The following is a 19,411-nucleotide window of genomic DNA, read 5'->3' on the forward strand; positions in this document are numbered from 1 at the left end:
TTGTACCAGATGTCCATAGATGTTGTTTCATGTTATTCTACTCATCCTAAAAATTGGTTCTCCATCATCTGGGTTTACGTGATGAGAGATGACCCAACCCAGGACAATGGAAAATCTGCTGCTGGAAAAGGAACATCTGCTTTCATCGAAGGAGAAAAACAATAAGCAACAACCATCCTTTATAACCTACAGTATCACATCTGCCCCTTATCAACCCCCTATTGCAGTGGATTCAATGACCTCAGGCATGAAGAAGAATTCTGTATCTGAATCATGTTCATTTAAAGCTTCATGATCAAACAGAACACTTTACTGCCCACATGTACAGCATAAAGTATTGATTATGGTTTGGTTCCGAAACAAGAACTTGGGACAATAGTGGTATACAGATGTAATTTAACAATATAGTTACTATAGATAGAGTGCAAAACATCAGTAGTACAATGAAACTTTGTGCAAATCAGAACAATACATGCTGCTATAGGAATACTGTTGGTCACCCTTCCCCGACACACTAAAACAAGAACATATGTTGATTCCCTTTCATAACCCTGGATAATAAATGGTGGTAATGATCAGTATAGTGATGGACGATGTATATTACGGCGCCTCTAATGACTGTAATTGCTAGGATGGTGGATTCTGTCAGTGTGTTGCCAGTCCACCTCCCACCTGCCAGAGGCACTCTCACCAGGAGGCGGCTCCAGTTTATGGTCTCTGGACTCCATTACCTGTACCAGACCAGCTGGCCTTCAAGGTGACCTGAAGGGGTGGAAGGGAATCTTTGCCAATATTCCCATCTTCATCATGGTGGACTGCTCTGATTCGGTACTGGCTCACTCTCCATGTTCTGAGGAGTCGTAACACTCCTCTGCTTAAATGCTTTTTTAAGCTGTGGCCTTCATTTGTATGTTTCAGTTATATATTTAAAATGAAATGTTGTTTGCCACATACTTTCTGTCTGCTTTTCATCTGTATATAAAAGCAGATTCTGTCGATATACATGTTCTGATTCAAATAGTAACTGATAAATGACATCTAAAACCCACTCGGAAATGATAGATCCCAAGAGACGGGCCAGTTTAGAGAGTGATAATTGATCCAACCTCTCCACTTTGTGATCTGACACCCTGTCTAAGCCAATCTCATTCATGGAGCACAACCAATCCAATCACATCTGTGCAAGCTGTCACTAGTGCCTCTCGGTGGCGATCTACGGTTCAATGAAGTGGAGTTCCCCCCCTTCCTGCCATGCTTGAATGAAACGCACAATACTCTGACATGTCCATCATGTGGACCTGGACAGGATATGAGCAAGCCGTTACATTCACTGCCTACTGTTCTCATAGGGCTTTGCTGTGAAGACCTGCAATATGCTACAGACATGAGATAATGATGGGCATAATGGCTTTATGTAAAAGCAATTAATTAAAACTGAGATGGCCATCATTAGTGTTTATCTGTATTTTTTAGGGCTAAGGACAAAATTGCTCAGGATGGACAGAGAGGAATGAAAAGAACTCTGAGGAGACTAGAACCCTAGAATGTATGCTTCCAGGCTCACAGATACAATGGCACTGGCCTTTTGTTAATCTGCTGCTTTACACCACTGATCAGTAGCGATCGGTCTGTTGGCATATGTTAGAGCAAAATTATAACCAGCTTTGTCTTATGTTTTTATGATCCATCAATTCAACACTTTTTCTGGCTGTAGGTCACAGACCTGCAAGAGTTCTGAACAACATCCAACATTAAATGAAGGCAGACTTTTGAAGACAGCAGATAACGCAGGCTGACTTCATTTATTTACAATTTTATTTATAAAAACCTGATGACACAAAGTAGAACAAATTGTCATATAACAAGTTGATGTGTACGCCTTTATTACAAGAGTCAAACTTGTCATACTAACAGAACTATACATCAGGCAAATAATTTAGAAGAATGAACACACAATAAAAACAGGAAATTTAACAAAAATCGTCCACAGCTGATTCATGTATTCAGACTGAGCTTAATGTGTGATAACACATAGTTTCTTTATATTTCAATAAGGACAAGGCCAGTGTCTATCTTTTTTAACTAAAGAGCTAGTGGGTTCTTCATTAGCAAGATTTTCCCAAACATCTATATCACCAAAAATACTATATTTGCACATTTGTCAGAAATGTATAGTTATAAACAACGGATAATTAATTTGTGTATAACAAAACTGCCAAAAGGAGGGGGGGACTGTTCAACTTTCAAAGTCCTTGAGTAAAGAGTTGATATGCAATAATAAACTGAAGAACATTAAAGGACAATAATGCATTATACGTAATACATACACTAAGGCACTGAAAATGTAAGCTGAAAAAGGCGTACAGGGTTCTGCAGGGAATGGATGTTTGGACATTTGCTATAAAATATTTGAGACATAAAGACCATATAATGGTGATTCCTTTTATGGGCTGCATTTCATATTCAAATAAAATGTTCTTAATCCTATACCACTATGATGACAATAATAATAATAATAATAATAATAATAATAATAATAATAATAATAATGGGTGTGAAAATACCTTCCATTTTTTTACAAATACATATAAAACAAACCACTGCAGTGACTTTATAGCTTCCGACTTACTTTTCCAGTGCCATGTTGTTAGACAAAAACGCCACTTAGCTGATATGATAAACGACTTGATTTTAAAACCCTCACCTCTCATAATGATCAATGAAGAGGATGATTTAGTCCTCAGTATATTTGCATAAACAGTATTTGCTACACTCAGCTATGCAGTTTCTTGGGCATATATCACATGGAAGTTATAATCCTTAATCAGAATACATGCACATATGTTGTTTTGGTATCACTTCCTATGATGTTTTTGGCAATACACTTATAATAGCCCACGTCTCTGCTTGACGGGTTCTGTATTATTAGGGAACCCAGTGGGTGTAAATACTTGTTGCCAATGAGTTTTGGCTGGTTCCCAGTTCTTAGCTGCATCTTATCTGGCATCTCCCATGACACCTCTGCTTTTGGGATGCCAATGACCATGCAGTTAAGCTGGATGGCAACTCCAGGCCTGGCATATGTCACAGGGGTAGGGCCACTAATGATACGGGGTGGGTATGCGATCACAATCACAGGTACTGTAAGCGAGGAAGTCTCAAACTCATTGGCTACCTTGCAGGAGTACGTTCCCCTGTCATACACGGAAGCCTGCTGGACCACCAAGGTTCCATTCTGTAAAACTGTGTAACGATCCACCTGCTGAGGCCTTGTCAAAACCATGCCACTGGGCAGTATCCAGGACAGCTTGGCCAGTGTATTTCCGCTGGAGAGGCAATGGAGCTGTAAGTTCTCCCCGCTGATGATACTCACTACAGGACTATGTTTATTATTAATTTCTGGCCTTTTTCCCAGCTGTAGGATGACAGTGCGTTCAATATGTCCAGCTGAGTTCTTGCCCACACAGCGATATTTCCCTGCATCAAGATCTGTAGGGCTGCTGATATGTAAACTTCCATCAGGCTTGTGGAAGAATCTTGAGAACCGTATGCCACTTTGAAGGGTGGACCCACTTGGAAGAATCCAAGTGATTTCTGGATTTGGATGTCCTTGAACAGAGCAGTTCACAATCATTGAGGTTCCACGGGTTAGGAATACAATCTCAGTTTGTGGATTCTTTAGCTGTGGTTTCTGAACAACATCTTTAACATCCAGTTGAACAACAAGTTTAGCTTCTCCACCCTCATTGCGGGCAATGCAAATCATCTGCACCGAATCCGTCTTCTTTGGAGACCGAATGTCTAAAGTTCCATTATGATGGACCGTCATCCTGCTTCCATGGTATGGTGCAGGCAGGACCACATTCTCAGGAAAAACCCAAATAACACGGGGAGTGGGAATCCCTTCAGCCTTGCAGTGCAAAAGTTTCCGTTGGTCCTTCAAAGCAGTCTCACTGACTGTGTTCTCCACCCCCTTGTAGCCATTGATAGTGGGCAAAGAAACAAGGACTTCAAGCCCTACCACCATCTTGTCATGTCCAGCAGCATTCCGAGCAGTGCAGGTATAATTGCCGCTGTCATACTTCTGGGTTTTCTGAATGACAAGTGTGCCATCGTTGTGAACCTCATATTTATTGGAAGTGGAAGGGATGATGTTATTGGTGGGAGAATACCACGTCATGCTTGGTGCTGGTTCTCCTTTAGCATGGCATACCAGTGAGATGGAATCCCCATAAGGAACTCTGATGACAGCATAGCTTTTGTTCCTTATTGTGGGAGAGTCTGCCACTACCTTAACATGGATCTTCATCTCATCCTTCCCAATCTGGTTCTCAGCATAGCATGTGTAGTCTCCCTCTTCCTTCATCCCCACGTCATTAAAATACAGGGTGCCATTATCAAAGACTATGTACCTCCTTGTCCGCACGCCACTATCATCGGCCTGCATGATACTGTTCACCAACGTGCCATCTGGTAGGCCCCACTTGATCTCGGGGTTGGGAAGGCCTGAGGCAACACAGTCTACTTTCAACGCTCCACCATATGACACCTTCCGACTGCTCAAGTGCTTATACTCTATTTTTGCTGGCTTCATCACAACGCTGACCTTCAGCAACACGTAGTCATCCCCCATCTTATTCCTGGCCACACACAAGTAGTCTCCCTCATCCTTCTCTGTAACTGCTTTGATTGCAAGCGTGCCATTACTGAAGACGTTAATTCTAGGATCAAAACTGAAAAAGAAGAAGAATTAATTAACTTCATGATATAATATTATCATATATTCTTCCCAAAAATACCTCACAACTACCAATAGAAGCCTACCAAATTCAATTTGGATAACCTTGAATGTTGACAAAAATAAATAATGTTAATAAACTTTAACCCAAGAAATACTGGGTTGTACAGCAATGGGAATATATGTCATGTGTCTATATTGATGTGGTTTAGTATGTTCTTACAGCTGAGACAAAGAGAGGCCTTGTTCTGAGCCAGATTTGGACTTGGACATGAATAGGTGACACACTGACAGCTTTAGGCCTGCATACTGCATGCATGGGGAAGCACAGCCATCAACATAGCTTCAGCCACGTAAGAGCCGGATCACTCCATCGCCAGGGGAAAGCATGGCTGGCAAAGCATAAATGAGGAGGCATTGGCATGTCTTCAAAGGGCCTGTCTGCTATGCACACACCTTAGCTCCCTGTCTCACTACTTGAATAAAACATACCTCCTGGAGGAGCTCATTTTGTAGACTGTAGACAAAGTTAAACCTCTTTTCCATGCATACAGTCAACTACAGAATTATTGACACCTTCTGTGAAAATGAGTTAGACCTTAATATATAAGGTGAGCCATGACATTTTCAGCTTGAACAGAGCATTACATTTTATTTTAACAACCATACAAACAAAAAAAATTTAGGGAATTTTTTCACAGAAAAAAAATCATTATATTGGCACCCCCATGATTATTATACATGGAAGCCTCCCCTGGCAAGAGTAACAGCACTAGGCCTGTTTAGCTAGGTTTAGGAGCACATGTAGAGATATCATAAAATGTTTCACACTTCTGAAACTTTTTATTATGTCCCTGATTGTGCTTAATGGTATTTTCAACTGCCTATGAATTTTTTATAACCACTGCCTAATATTTGCAAGTCAACAACATTTAGTCTGTGTCAAAAACTCATTGGATGTACTAATTTTTATGGATAAGAAAGGGATTTTACATTTGTGCAACCTCATACTTTTACCCATTTCCTTCCGGGGTGCCAATAATTCTGGAACTGGCTCTACCTAAAATACCTTTTGGATTAGCCTGCATAACAGTTTAAAGCAAAGTGTTTAAAGTTGCTACATACCTGAAATAAGAATCCACCAGTTTCTTGGATGGAATCCTCCATAAGATTCTGGGACTTGGGTTCCCCACAGTAACACAGTCAAGGTATAGCTGGCCCCCATAAGTGACTTCCGTCCGTTTGGGAGAGGAGGATGTGATTTTTGCTGTAGATATGCCTTTTTTCACAAGCAGGTTGATGCCCCTCTTGGAGGATCCCACCATATTAGAGGCTGTGCACTCGTACCTGCCACTGTCTTTGGGCGAGAGGTTACGAATGTACAGGGTTCCATTGGGAAAAACAAAGAGGTTACCGTTCACAAACTGTGAGGGGCGGACATGGGAACCATCGAAGGTGACCCAGCGGATGGAGGGCTGGGGGGCACCCTTGGCAGAGCAGTGGACGTAGACCACCTGGCCCTCAGAGAGAGTGAGGTTCTCATAATGTGGTTGCTGGATGATGGGTGGCAAGGCTGTAACATGGATACGTGCAGAAAGAACGTCAGTCCCAGCTGCGTTACTCGCTATGCATTTGTAAACTCCTCGGTCTGGATAGGCAGTGGATTGGATATACAAGGTGCCATTGGCCAAAAGCGAGACGTGCTGCTTGGAGCTGGAGGCAGTGCGTAATACTGTCCTATCTGGCAACACCCAGGTGATGTTGGGGCTGGGGATGCCCTTCGCCTGGCAGTCCAGACTTGTGCTGTTGCCCAGATACACCACCACATCACGATGGCGTGGCTGTAGAATCCGAGGCCGCTGAGACAGCACCATCAGAGTGACCAGCATCTTGTCCACCCCGTGCTGGTTCTGGGCTGTGCAGAGGTACTGTCCATGATCGTGAACTTGGGTATTTCGAATGACAAGTGTCCCGTTGGACTTTACCTCCATTCTCGGAATCTTACTGTTCAGTGTAATCATTGCTTCTGCAAAAGAATGAAATCATCATATTCCTTTTGCTCAGTTATTATTTCTCTTTTATTTACCCAACAAACAGCGATTTCTAAGGTCCAACACCTATATGAAATAAAACATAATTACAGGCATTATATTGCATAGTTTGGAATGTTCATAAACATTTTTTATTTTATTGTGCTTTGGAAAAAAAACTGTTTGACATTCACTCCAGGTATATTTCATTTTTGATTAAATTAAAATCATTGATCATTTCCAGTCCAGTAAACCACCTAGCAGGGGAAGCAGATGGAATATGAAAATATATGTTTGACTCAACACGTGCTACTCATATTAATCGCCACTGTACAGTTGTGCTTTGAATTGGGCTGAACGATTTGGGGAAAATATTAAATCGCGATATTTCTGACACATTATTTGATTCGCGATATTTAGAAGTCACGCGTCAGTTCAGTATTCAGTGTGCAGGAGACTTAAAACATGATGCCACTTTACCACATGAGGTACGATCAAAATATTAACTGGTTTATATTCTAATGCAAGGATAAGAACTTAAAAATATGAACTTCTTCCAAGATGTATTCATTACCTTTTTTTAAGTAGCAGAGATTAATGAAACATAAAACAATTATCACAAAGTTGTGACTGTTACATAAATTAATAGTATTAAAAATTAAATAATTCCAGTAAGAAAAAAAAACTATTTGACTAGCATGCGAGGAGCACGGAACTTCTGATTGATGACAATGACTGTCACACTAGGAGGACGGCATGAATTTGTAAAACTATTCTCACCACAATTGTATCCCTGGGTCAGACGTCATTTATAATTCATATCCTAAATTGCCGCCTTTGCGCTTTGCTAATCGTGATGTTTTAAATCGCAATTTCAATTTGAAATCGATAAATCATTCTGCCCCAGCATGGAAGCAGCCGTTTTAGGTCTGTTTTATGTATTACTCAATTGCCTCCCCATATGTGCAGTGGATTTACCTGCTCTTTAAACAGCAACACAAGGCAATAAACAAGTAAGGTGCTGAATTTTGCAATAACATAATTGGAAATTTGCAATGTTTGTAGGAAATGCAATAGTCCTTATAATACATACCGGAGGAAACCTTAGTCCACATCAGGAATGGTTTGGGCTCTCCAGCTGCATCACAGGGCAAAGCAGCATCCATCTCAGCATGCACAGAAACGCTGTGGACATTAGTGGTTGTAATTCTGGGCTGTGCTCCCTGGGATGCCACTAAAGAGGGTGGTGTGTGGTACTGAGGAACATTCGGAGGAGCCTCTATACTGGGGAATATTAGGGCCCCTGCTTCACTACCCGGGTTTTGCTGAGATTGAGGGATGCTTCCTTTTAAAGGTGACTGTGTTGCAGGAGCATCGGTAACTGTCTCCTCGAGCATGATTTCTAATTGTGAACTAGTATTTATGGCATTGCCTGCTGAATATGGTTTAGATTCTACTGAAGTAACAGTTGGATTGGAGAAAAGTGGTGTGGTTTGAATAAACTTCCTGTCTGCATCAGGCCTACTAATGGTGGGAGGATTTGTAATGTCTGAGGAATTAGAGTACTTTTGGTTGATATCAGGCAGTATAACATTGTGCTTAATAGATACATATTTACCCCTATTGCCTTGTGAGCTATGAGATATTTCAGTTTTTAATCTGTTGTGGGGTGAACTTGACAAATTTACACTTGGCCTCAGTGCAGGGGAATCCATCACTTTCACTGCTGATGTTGTTATTACAGCTGTTGCAGCCGCTTGTGTTGATGTCACTGTGGCAGAATTACTTGTCAATATTGTTCTTCTTAGTAAACCTTCCTTAATTTTTGTTGATACGGGTTTGCTTGTTTGGGTAACATGATTAGGTTTCCAGTTAGTACCGAGCTTTACAGTGACTGGTGTTGTGTCAGCCAGAAAAAACCCTTGTTCAGGGCTTCCTGATATTACTGGCGTCTTAGTTGGTATGAGAAAGTATGGCAAGGATTCCTTCTCATCCTGGGTTATGTTGACTATATTTGGCTTTATGTGGCCCTTGATATGTGAGTCATTGTTCCCAGTGGTTTCTTCTGAATCTTGTGATTCATGCTTAATATTAATAAGGCCATTTTCTGGTGGCCCATTGGCCTTCATCTGAAAATCTTGTGTGGGGAAGTGGGGGCTGAGTGAAACCGTGAAGCCTCCAGTTGCAGTCTCTAGATTATTCTCATCGAGAAAATTGCTTTCCACAGGAACAATACTGGTTACATCGCTATTAGGGATGGTTAACAATACTGCTTCGTAATCAGGTGATGAGCTTAGAGTTGCTACTGTTGATGTGTCATATTTGCTTATACTCTGATTTTGCGCGTTTGTGAATACATAGTGCGAATCAGTGGTTAATGCTGAGTCCTGTATTTCAGATTTGCTGTTGAAAGGAATGATGATTTTCAGTTCTGGGTTAGCATGGCCTTCGTAAGCAGTACTCGTGATTTCTGCCTGGCTAGATGACATTTCATGTACACTTAAATCTTTGGTGACAGCAGTTATGGGTGGTGTCATTGTCACCTGAGATCTTGCGGATTGAAGCTGTGATATTATGGTTGTGCTGGCTGTTGATAAAGAGACACTTCCACCATGGGATTTGGTCCACAGCTTTGGTCCAGCTGTAAAAAATTCTAGTGATGGCTTTGGGGTTTTTTGTGGTGCTTGGATTCTGCTGGGTCTTCTTCGGCTCCAGTATCTCCTCCTTGAATTCCGCGGGTTTTGAGGATTGTGTAGTATAGATTTAGAGTATATTTTCTGAGAAAAATTTCCACTTAGCATTAGTTTAGTGCGAGAGGAGGATGCTGTTACTTTAGGTTCTGTTGTGGTTTTGACGTGATCATTAACTTTTGCATAGATATGTGAGGTTATTCCAGAATAGGCATCAACTGTGGGTGATAATCCACCTGTATGAGAGGTTTCTGCAGTACTAATGTCGAGAAGCTGCTCTGATATGATAAGAAGGCTTGGAGCCGTAAATACAGAGCTGGTTTCCATTGCTTTGCTGTGATTTTCCTCTAATGGTGAGTTGTACTGCATACTGGTTTTTATAATGCCTGTGTTGTGTTCCTCCTCAGTATTTACATCACTCACAGTGAGACTTGACTCACGAGGACCAGATGTGGGTTGAATCAGACGAGTGTTGGCTGTGACAGCATCTGAGTCAATGTTAGTTTTGGATGCAGACATTTGGTAAATGCTGTCAGTCTGGTCTTCAGAATTAGGAGCATCTATGCCTAGGAAGCTCTCAGTTTGATGGGCTGGAATTTGCAATGTGGTGACTAGATAGCGTCTATCCTCAAGCAAACTTGCATCATCTGTGGAGGACCTCTGTGAGTTTTCGTCATTTTTTGATGGTTCACTGTTTGACGAGGGAGAGCTTTCGGGTTGCTGTATCGTTGCAGCTGTGCTGGCCTGAATTGAGCTGGGCGTCGTCATTTTAGTGCCAATTTTATTACGGATCTTCGCCAAAATGTCAGCCCACTGCTGTGGGTCTATTTTTTTGTTTGGCATATTGACCTTTCTTCTCGATTCAATAACACTCTTTCCATTCTCCACACGGAAACCTTTGCGGATTGGTTTTCTCCGCCTGTGGGGCAGTCTCCCAGAATTCATCAGCGGCAGCCTTCGGGTGCTACTTTGCTGGCCTCTCCTCGGATGCAGCTTGCCCATTTGGCCGGTGAATTTTTTCTCTTGAACACCATCATCGCCGGATGACTCCTCAGTATCACTTACCAAGGCTTTTATTTTAGTAGAAACACCTGAGGCTGACTGAGGCCTCATGGGAAATTTACGAAGAGGCCGTGCTGTGTACCGGCTTGTAACAATTACCTTTGTGGCCTGAGAATCCCTGCCATACTGGTTAACAGCGACACATTTGTAATATCCACTGTCAGTGAGGTGACTCTTGGGAAGAAATAAAGTGCCGTTTAAATACACAGCAGCCTTGGAAGAGTTGAGTTTAAAGTTTATAATATTTCTGTCAGGCAGAATCCAGTTCAGGTCAGCATCTGGGGTGCCAGTGGTGATGCAAGGCAAGGAAATCGACTCGCTCACAAATCTGTTTACAGGAGAACCAGCAACATCCCCTGGCAATGGATCTGACGACTCCTCCACAGAGAGACGGAAAGCCAGAACATCAAGATCCTCTTTCACCTTGGCGATACAGTAGTACACACCAGAGTCCGAGTGGGTCACAGCTTTGATTAGCAGCTTCCCTGTGCTGGACAAAGAGACTCTGTTGTCTGCACTGTTGTAAGGTGCAGTCACTTTAGAACCATCTGGGAGCATCCACTGAATAACTGGATCACCAGAACTCTGTACAGTGCAATCCATTTCAGTGACAGCCCCCACAAGAGCACTCAGGGCAGTTCTAGTGGTGTTCTTGAGCTCTATCATGACCCAATTCCTCCTCTGCCGTTGAATCACTTCTGTTTCCAATGTCTCGGAGAAGTCAATACTCAGAATTAACTTGACACTTCTAGAAGTTGACTGGAGTCTGTTCAGTTGCAATTTGACACTTGACTGCATGAGCCACTCAGGCAGGGACATCATATTAGCACTGACCCCTGTGTAATAATAACCATTTTTTTCAACATCCTGTCTGTATCGGTAACTTTTTGGTTCCCTAGTTAGCATGAGTTCTCTTTGCAGGTGCATAGGCACTTCACTGTAATAAGCAATTAGTTTCCAAAGTTTTTCATAGCTCTCTCTATGCATTGGGCATTGAAGATCTAGAAAGAGAGACAGGTTGGTGCCGATTCGATAAGAGCTAATTGGGTTCCATGTGATCTTGCTGGACTCTCTGGGCTCACTGATACTGCAATGTAGGTCCACTTTGTGCCCATGCTCATCGGTCAGATTAAGAGTGATGTTTCCAAAAGCAGCTTTGAAGTGCTCTAGTGAAAGAACGTCATGGTTGTCCTCCGATGTCACACCCTTCTTGAGTGATATGATTCTGGGACTTGTGCAGTTGAGATCTTCCAGCTGCAAAGCTTCCTTGCCTCTTAGCTGCCTAGGTGAGGAGCACACTGAACACAGCTGCTCCCCAGGGGCTGATTTTTCCTTCTTACATTTCAAAACATCTATAAAAGGAAATGTGATTAGTTTACATAAATAGTATGTCTATGCAACTAAATTCTACATAAAGCTGTATAATTTTGGCTAAACTCCATTGTCCTTCCATGACATTGTTCTCTGATTAAAACACAAAAACCTATAAATGCAAATAAAACCAATGCAAAACGCAAATAAACCAATGCAAGAAAATACATACATTTTTTATATACATTTATTATTATTCATGGTATTCAGAGTCATGTACCTATAAATGTTCCCTTCCAGAAGTTTAATTAATGATATACGTAAATATTTAACTAAATAAAATGCAATGGTGATTTTTGAAGGAATAAGAGAATAGAGAACTGCACATTACCTGGGGAATGAGAAGTCCATTCCAAGAACCAGCGCAGCCTGCAGTCGCAGGCCCAGGGATTGCTGTGCAGAAACAAGCTCTCCAGCTGGGGCATGGTTCTGAACATTGTGTGGGGCAGTGTGCTGAGGATGTTATCAGACAGGTACAGGTGTCTGAGGCTGGAAACGTGGAAGTGCTGCAGGACAGAGAATGTGGCGAAGGTAGAGGGGTGGAGCTGCTGGAGGCGGTTGCCCTCCAGGTTAACGAGGCGCAGTGCTGTCATGCCATTAAAGGCATCTGGTTGGATGAACTCAATCCAGTTGTGATCTAGGTGCAGTCTAATCAACCCTGAAAGCCCAAAAAGGGTGTGTCCTGTGATCACTCTAAGCTTATTGTAGCTCATCTTCAGCACCTTATGGCAAAAAAAAACAGAAAAAGGTCAGAGAACATCTATGGCAGGGGTCTCCAACTCCGGTCCTGGAGGGTTACCGTCCAGTAGGTTTTCTATCCTACCCGGCTTCTGATGAGCCACACCTGTTCCTGATATTTACCTGAGAACAGGTGTGGCTCATCAGAAGCCGGGTAGGATAGAAAACCTACTGGCCGGTAGCCCTCTAGGACCGGAGTTGGAGGTCCCTAATCTATGAAATGGCACATTGGAATTGTACTCTCCCCATATATCTATGCAAAATTGAGTTGGCTTAGTGAAGAAATTCACCCGTCATTCATTCAACAGTTATTTTCTGCAAAGTAACAAACATTTTGGCTTAGTAGGGTACAGTGTTATTTTAAAGGGCCATTTTATGCCCCCTGTGGTGTAACAACAAACCATTAGCTACGACACATCAACTCAGTGACAAAGGGTTGTTTTTAGAAACTTAGCAGTATGGTCAGTAATGAGCTAACTGAGTAAACTGGTGGTTAAACGTATATAGAACAATGAAAGCAGCCTGATTTGATGGCTACTCGCTTAACTATTGCACAATAAAAAGTGCTTTCCTCCATCCCTATTGATTACATTTTTTATTAGACTGGACACACATTACAGCACATTCCCATGTTTCAAAATGTAAAAGGCCAACAATCCAGAGAAATCAAACAATAGCTTCAAAGAATAAAATTTCAGAATAAACACGGGCTTGGGCTTGGAGGCCAGAGCTTCCTTAGTGTGAGATGGTCTATGACCCTTGATAGGATCTTCTATGTAACTGATGTGTCACTAAAACATCATGACAGTTCTCTGACCGGCTCATGAAAAGTGAAGGCTTCTCCTTCCTTCCTCCAGGCATTTTCAATCAGTAAACTTCTAAGGGATGTTGTCTGTCATGCAAGTTTCCACTGGGACTGAAACTTGCAAATTTATAACAAAACACAGTTGACTCCATCAACCCCCCTCCCCTAACATCTACGCTGTGAAGGACAATAGAAGGGGGTCTTAATATGCATAATTTACCACAGGGAGTGCATGTCACAATAGCTAAACGAGTATGAATTTCGTTGGCAAAAACTATGACAACAATTATTAATCAATGAAGATTTTTCATTGACGAAAATGAGACGATAATAAAATATAAATCAATATATAATACAAAAAATAATGATGAAATGTACTGACCCTTTCTTTAATAAAATAGAACGAATAAAAACGAGATGAATATTTCAGGAAGCAAAGCGGAACCTGATCCAATCAAAAGCAGCATCTTTAATTAGTTTTGATTGTAGTTGTGCATTATTGGGAAACCTGATCTAACTGGCTTCAAACACATGAACATGTATCTATCTGACAAGCAGAAACCATGCAGTTCTGTCTGTTAAGTATGTTCTAAGCTATATCTGTGCCGCTGTTGGCTTGAGGTAGGAAATAAAAAAACATACCTACATATGGGTAAGCTTGACATTAGATGTGAAAATGAGTCTCATTACAAAGCGTGTGGAGTGGTAGTAACAGGTAAAAAGACCAAAAACAAGGGCTTTTCTGACATTAATAAAAACAAATACTTTAAAAGCTTTTTCTTTAAATGTGTTTGAAAAGTTCACTGCCATTGAAATTCAATGAAATTCAACTACTGGCATAGTGCATCCTTAATTAGCTGAAAGCTGTTGTTTTATTTTTTTTTCAATTTGTGTAGGATGGCTTTGTAAATGTCAGGTTGTGAATTAATTACTTAACTGAATAACAAACAATGACAATACCTGCAGGGATACCAGGTCCCGAAATGTAGAACTGGGTATGCTATGCAGATAATTTCCATGAATCATAAGAAGCTCCAATTTTCTTAGTCCAGAAAATGAACTTTCGGTAAGTCTGTTAATAGTGTTAAACCTGTAGGTTGAAATAGAAAAATAAACTTCTGTTCATATTCGGCATTCTGATGTAGATGTTATTTATTCAGTATAGTGTTCATGGAGATTTATAAAGTACATTAAATGAATTCACTGCTGAAGATTTAACAGGGTACAATCTTAAAATGCATATGAAAGCATTAGTTTTATGGACTATAAAAAAAAATCTCCCTATTTTGGCATCTGTGTCTACACAATGGCTTAATGGGAGCACATTTATTAAGTCAGTGCATAGTCAGCATTCTACGCTTGCAGGCCCCAGGGGGCGGGGCTTACCCCAGGTTTATGCGCTCCACGTGGCTGGGAAGACCGCTGGGCACAGTCAGCAGGGAGCGGAAGGTGCAGTGCACTTCTGTGGGCTGGTAGCAGGCACATGGGTGTGGACACAGGAGGCCTGCATGTGGCATTGTTAGCGTGACCATCAGTGCCAAGACTGCGGTGGCTGGGTGGCCCATGTTCCGTGGATGAGTATGCAGGTCCTCTCAAAGCTGCTTGACAGACAAAGCGACTGATTCTATCTGTAAAATCAATATCACACAAACAAATACAAATGAATTACTTCTCAAAACAAAACCAACTCATTCTTTCATCCACTTATTATAAGCTCTACTTCAAGCTTGGATGAGTATTCAACAAAAATCTTAATAAAACAGCAATAATTGGCAGTTATTTGCTGACATACAGAGTACACTTAATGTCTTACACATCATATCCAAAGAGCTTAAAGCTATACGACCCTCTACATCGCTTATTCTGGATATTCTCTCTGGGAAAAAAAAAAAAACTTATTATCAGGAAACTGAATGGTCATGCTGTGCTGTTAAACCCGTCTTAGGAACTTAGTCATAAACAAAGACAAAACAACAATGATTATGAATAATAACAAACACAAGAACAATAAAACAAAGGTTAATCAAATGGACCGACCGTCCACATAAACCGATCGTTTCAGACAACCTGCTGGAGTTTCACACAAGTGCCCCGATCTTCAGCTTAGATGGTCACACACAAATGACGCCCATTCATTCGCAAGGAAAACAAAACCACACAGCCAAATATAATTTTGCACAACGTCCGTGCCATTAATTAACATCGACAAAAAGTGTCAGGACCCTGCAAGTAACGTAATAGTTTTAAAGACAGGGACAGCTATGGTATGCTTCGCAGCAGTGCCGTGACTGAGGTACTGTATGCTACACCTGAAAATACGATTAGAGACATTGAACTACACTGACAGTTAATGCCAACAGATTAGTAGGCTGCCTATTCACCGCTAACATATTAAATGCTATTTAGAACTTTATGTGCCATTATTATAATCTAGATTTGGGACAAATTTAAAAGACACATTACCTTAAGATCCTTTTGTATGCGACGCCCCAGAATAAGAAAACTTAGCATGTTTTCTCACATTCCTAAATGCGCATTTTGAGATAAAGTTTGAATAGACAGTACGATATCAAATTGTCATTAAAATGTCTAGTCAACTTCTTGAAAAATTCATAGGTATAAGAAAAATAAACGCTGCTTTCTCAGAGGTACAGTGGTTATGGTATATCCGTTGTCCTTATTTGGGTCTTGAAAACAATAAAATCATTCTAGGAAAAGTTTCAGAATGACAATATAGTGCAATGAACTGCAACGAGTCTTCTGTAAAAATTGAAAAATAGACGTCACTTAAATTTTCTTAAAATTTAAATATACTTTAGATTTTCCCTTCGAGGTCTGCCGTTCAAAAGCGGTCCTAAAAGTGAGGTAAGAAAGTTGTGTGGGGGAAAGGAGTTGGCCGCCTGGAGCACTTGGGGACACGAATTTTTTTCTTTCTTTTTCTTTTTTCTTTTAAGAAGCGAGAGGCAGAAAACGAAAATTATTACCAAGAGCAATTTGTTCCAGGAGGAGGAGTAAATACAGCAAGGAAACATGGCGTTTCCACCTGCTACTGAGCACAAATTTCCACTTTATATAATTTTAATTAGTGACAATAAAAAAAATCAACAGTCTTTAAATGTTACTATCAACTGATACTGCTACCATCAGTATAAGTATGATATGCTTAGTAAATCATAGGTGATCAACTGGCTATATTTTCTGGTATTTCTTTAAACACAGATTAATAAATTATATTATATTTATGTTATCATGTATCATTTATGTACTTTTAACTAGGTAACTACCTCGTTAACCTCTGTTTGTTTTTACTGAAATTACATTGTTTTTAAGCTTTGTACACTGACCGAGGAAAAGCCCAATACTGAACTATGTAATACCCGCGACCCAGTAGGATAAGCGGTTTGGAAAATGGATGGATGGATGGATGGATGAACTATGTAATAGTTTTTGCTCGCTACCCACGGCGGAATAAATACTTTTATGACATGTTCTTTTGTAATGCTTTCAAAATGATCTGCTTGCAGTAGATTCCATTCGTATCATCCACTTCCCTTTAGAGCATTCTTACACTTTACCTGGACACGTCCACTGCCATGTTGTATACGTTTGCTTCTAATGCGGTTCGGGAGCAGATGGGGTCACGTGTTCCACAGTAATTCGCGCCATTTAAACTATACTTAGATTACGTGATTTGCCAATCTTATTCAGTGAATGCTTAAATGTCTCCTTTGCGGTGGGAGTTTGATGTGTTCTGTATTGAGCTGCATTTTGTCCTAAATCTTTATACTGAAACACAACATAAAAGTCTACAGATGCCAACAAATAAAAACAGCTGTTAATCCGCAAAGCAGCATTTTCTTCATTTATGCAACTAAATATGAGGTATGTCAAAGACAGGACTACCTGAAAGGCTGTCTCAGGGTTAAGTGCCAATAGATTAGAAGATCAATGACCATACTTTCCCTTGTAATTGTTTATACAAGTTCTAATTCCACTAACAAAGTAGGTTATATACTAGGCTTCCCACAAGGGCTCAGGATCTGTCCTTGCCAGTACTATATTATAGGGTTATTATCTCATTTCTTCAATAATACATTCGGCTACTGATATGGAACCCCCCCCAGTAAATGGAAATATACCAAGACTCAAAGCTCTAATTTATGAAACATATCAATGGAAAGGTATATATTGCTTGTATGTGTGCACATTGCCAGGCTAATAAAGAGTTTCTGTGTGTGCTGGTCCTCACAAAGCTTTATAAGCACTATAGATGCCAAATAATTATCATTGACCAAGAAGAGTAGTCTGTACTGCTTTATGACATTTGAAGCTGCACTAATATGAAAGTCATTGAATTAATATACCGATATCCTGTGATCTCACATACTGACGTCAACAAGGCTTGAGTGAGAATTGTCGTGTTTTTAAAGTCAGCCTTTTTGTTTTTATATTTTTATGGTGGGTATGGTTCTGATGCCGTACGGTTCCCAATTAAGGCACCAGGATCTCCAGGACCCTGTACTGGATATGAGGCTGGAAAATTGATGAATGATGTTGATAAAGTGAAACTTGAAAAGAGGAAGGTCAACTAATGAGTGACATGGACTGAGTTAGCATTTTTACAAGGATTAGTAACAAGTAACTTGTGTTGTTCTTGAAAAATTGTAAAATATATGAAACATGTGCACAAAGCAGAGATCTAAAAACAATTCACCAGATGTTATCATGGACCACACCAATAGTAAGAGGGGTATGAGACTTTGACAATAAGAGTAATACGATTAAAACAATAATCCGTGAGTGATTTCACTTCAGTTCTTTGTGTCACGATGGTGATTTCTGAGCAACAGAGGTTAGAGGACTCACTCCAGCTGCATCTGCAGGTCCTCAGAGATGTGGTAACCCCAAGATTTTACTTTGTTTTGTAATGCACATTTTATAGTAATATCCACCTTTAAGTGCTCATGGGAGTTACTTACACAGAAATGTTCTGCGGGCAAAATGAAAAATGTTTGGTTCAGAGATATGAGGAGGCGGGACCAACCAATCAAATGTCTCGTTCCCACCTCCTCTAGTTCCTTGGACTCACCTGCTCTACAATCTTATTGGTTATCTCTGTGAACCCATCATTATTCATTCAGTCAGAACATTTTTGCACAAGTGAAACTCCCAAAAGCTCATTAGGCACACATGCCTCTAGAAACTGATTGTGGTTCTGTCTCAGTGATTTAAAAAACAAAAAAAAGATCTGTTATTCAATACCATATAGTACTCACAGACACAAATGGTATTCAATATTCCATTTGTCCTTCTGGTTGAAGAACAAAAATGTCAAGAATTGGATTGACTTCGATTAGTTGTCATTCTAAAACATTTTACCCCACTAACAGCCATGACGCACTTCACCTAAAATAAACTTCCATAAATCCAGACAATCAGAAAAACAAGGACGATGATTTGATGCTTTAGACATTTCTCTTCCTCACTAAACGTACATGTGATTAGCGATTGGTAACTGAATCTGCAGGCTCCCTGGGCAGATCTGACACTTGAAGAGATACAATCTCTTCATGACAGTATTTAAAGGAATGCTGCAACAACAGCCCATGCCAAGTTTCCAGAATTCATAAAACAAACAAAGGTTGTGTCATTCTGTAGCATTTTTTGGGAGCTGGACTTCCTATATGCACACTAGGAAGGACATGCTGAATGCTCTAACTTTGGTACAGTGGCCATGTTGGGAGTCTGTCTCAGGGCTATTGTAACTTGATAGAGGGATTCCATCTGAGAGCACAAGGAATGCTCTGGCTTGATAAGATACAGGAAACCAACTCTGTTGCTGTGTGGACACAATGGAGCCCCTGGTCCAGGGAGAGTAACATTGTGCAATTTCCACAATGTTTTATTACTAAAGTTGGCACAAAGCTCCTAAAATACCTAACAGTGTTAGTAAACTTTGTATTTCAGCAATACTCTG

General features: G+C 40.6%; 1 protein-coding gene across 1 annotated transcript; it reads right to left on the bottom strand.

Moving 5' to 3' along the window:
• Positions 1-1,797: 1,797 nt before the first annotated feature.
• Positions 1,798-16,278, bottom strand: mxra5b (matrix-remodelling associated 5b). The gene is made up of 7 exons (XM_049024387.1): positions 15,898-16,278; positions 14,821-15,062; positions 14,395-14,524; positions 12,223-12,613; positions 7,862-11,872; positions 5,864-6,764; positions 1,798-4,733 (listed from the first exon to the last, which is right to left on the bottom strand). Exons 2-7 carry the CDS (start codon positions 14,997-14,999, stop codon positions 2,825-2,827), a joined length of 7,521 nt encoding a protein of 2,506 aa, XP_048880344.1. The 5' UTR covers positions 15,000-15,062; positions 15,898-16,278; the 3' UTR covers positions 1,798-2,824.
• Positions 16,279-19,411: the final 3,133 nt, after the last annotated feature.

Source organism: Brienomyrus brachyistius, chromosome 1, assembly GCF_023856365.1.
Source record: "Brienomyrus brachyistius isolate T26 chromosome 1, BBRACH_0.4, whole genome shotgun sequence".
Lineage (NCBI taxonomy): Eukaryota > Metazoa > Chordata > Actinopteri > Osteoglossiformes > Mormyridae > Brienomyrus > Brienomyrus brachyistius.

What these genes read in the sequence shown, in the direction of transcription:
- mxra5b (XM_049024387.1), bottom strand. Translation starts at nt 14,999, where the DNA reads ATGGGCCACCCAGCCACCGCAGTCTTGGCACTGATGGTCACGCTAACA. An exon ending in GGGACCTGGTATCCCTGCAG is followed by an intron (nt 12,614 to 14,394) that starts GTATTGTCATTG and finishes TTTTGCCATAAG; the next exon opens with GTGCTGAAGATGAGCTACAA. An exon ending in ATGGACTTCTCATTCCCCAG is followed by an intron (nt 11,873 to 12,222) that starts GTAATGTGCAGT and finishes TTCCTTTTATAG; the next exon opens with ATGTTTTGAAATGTAAGAAG.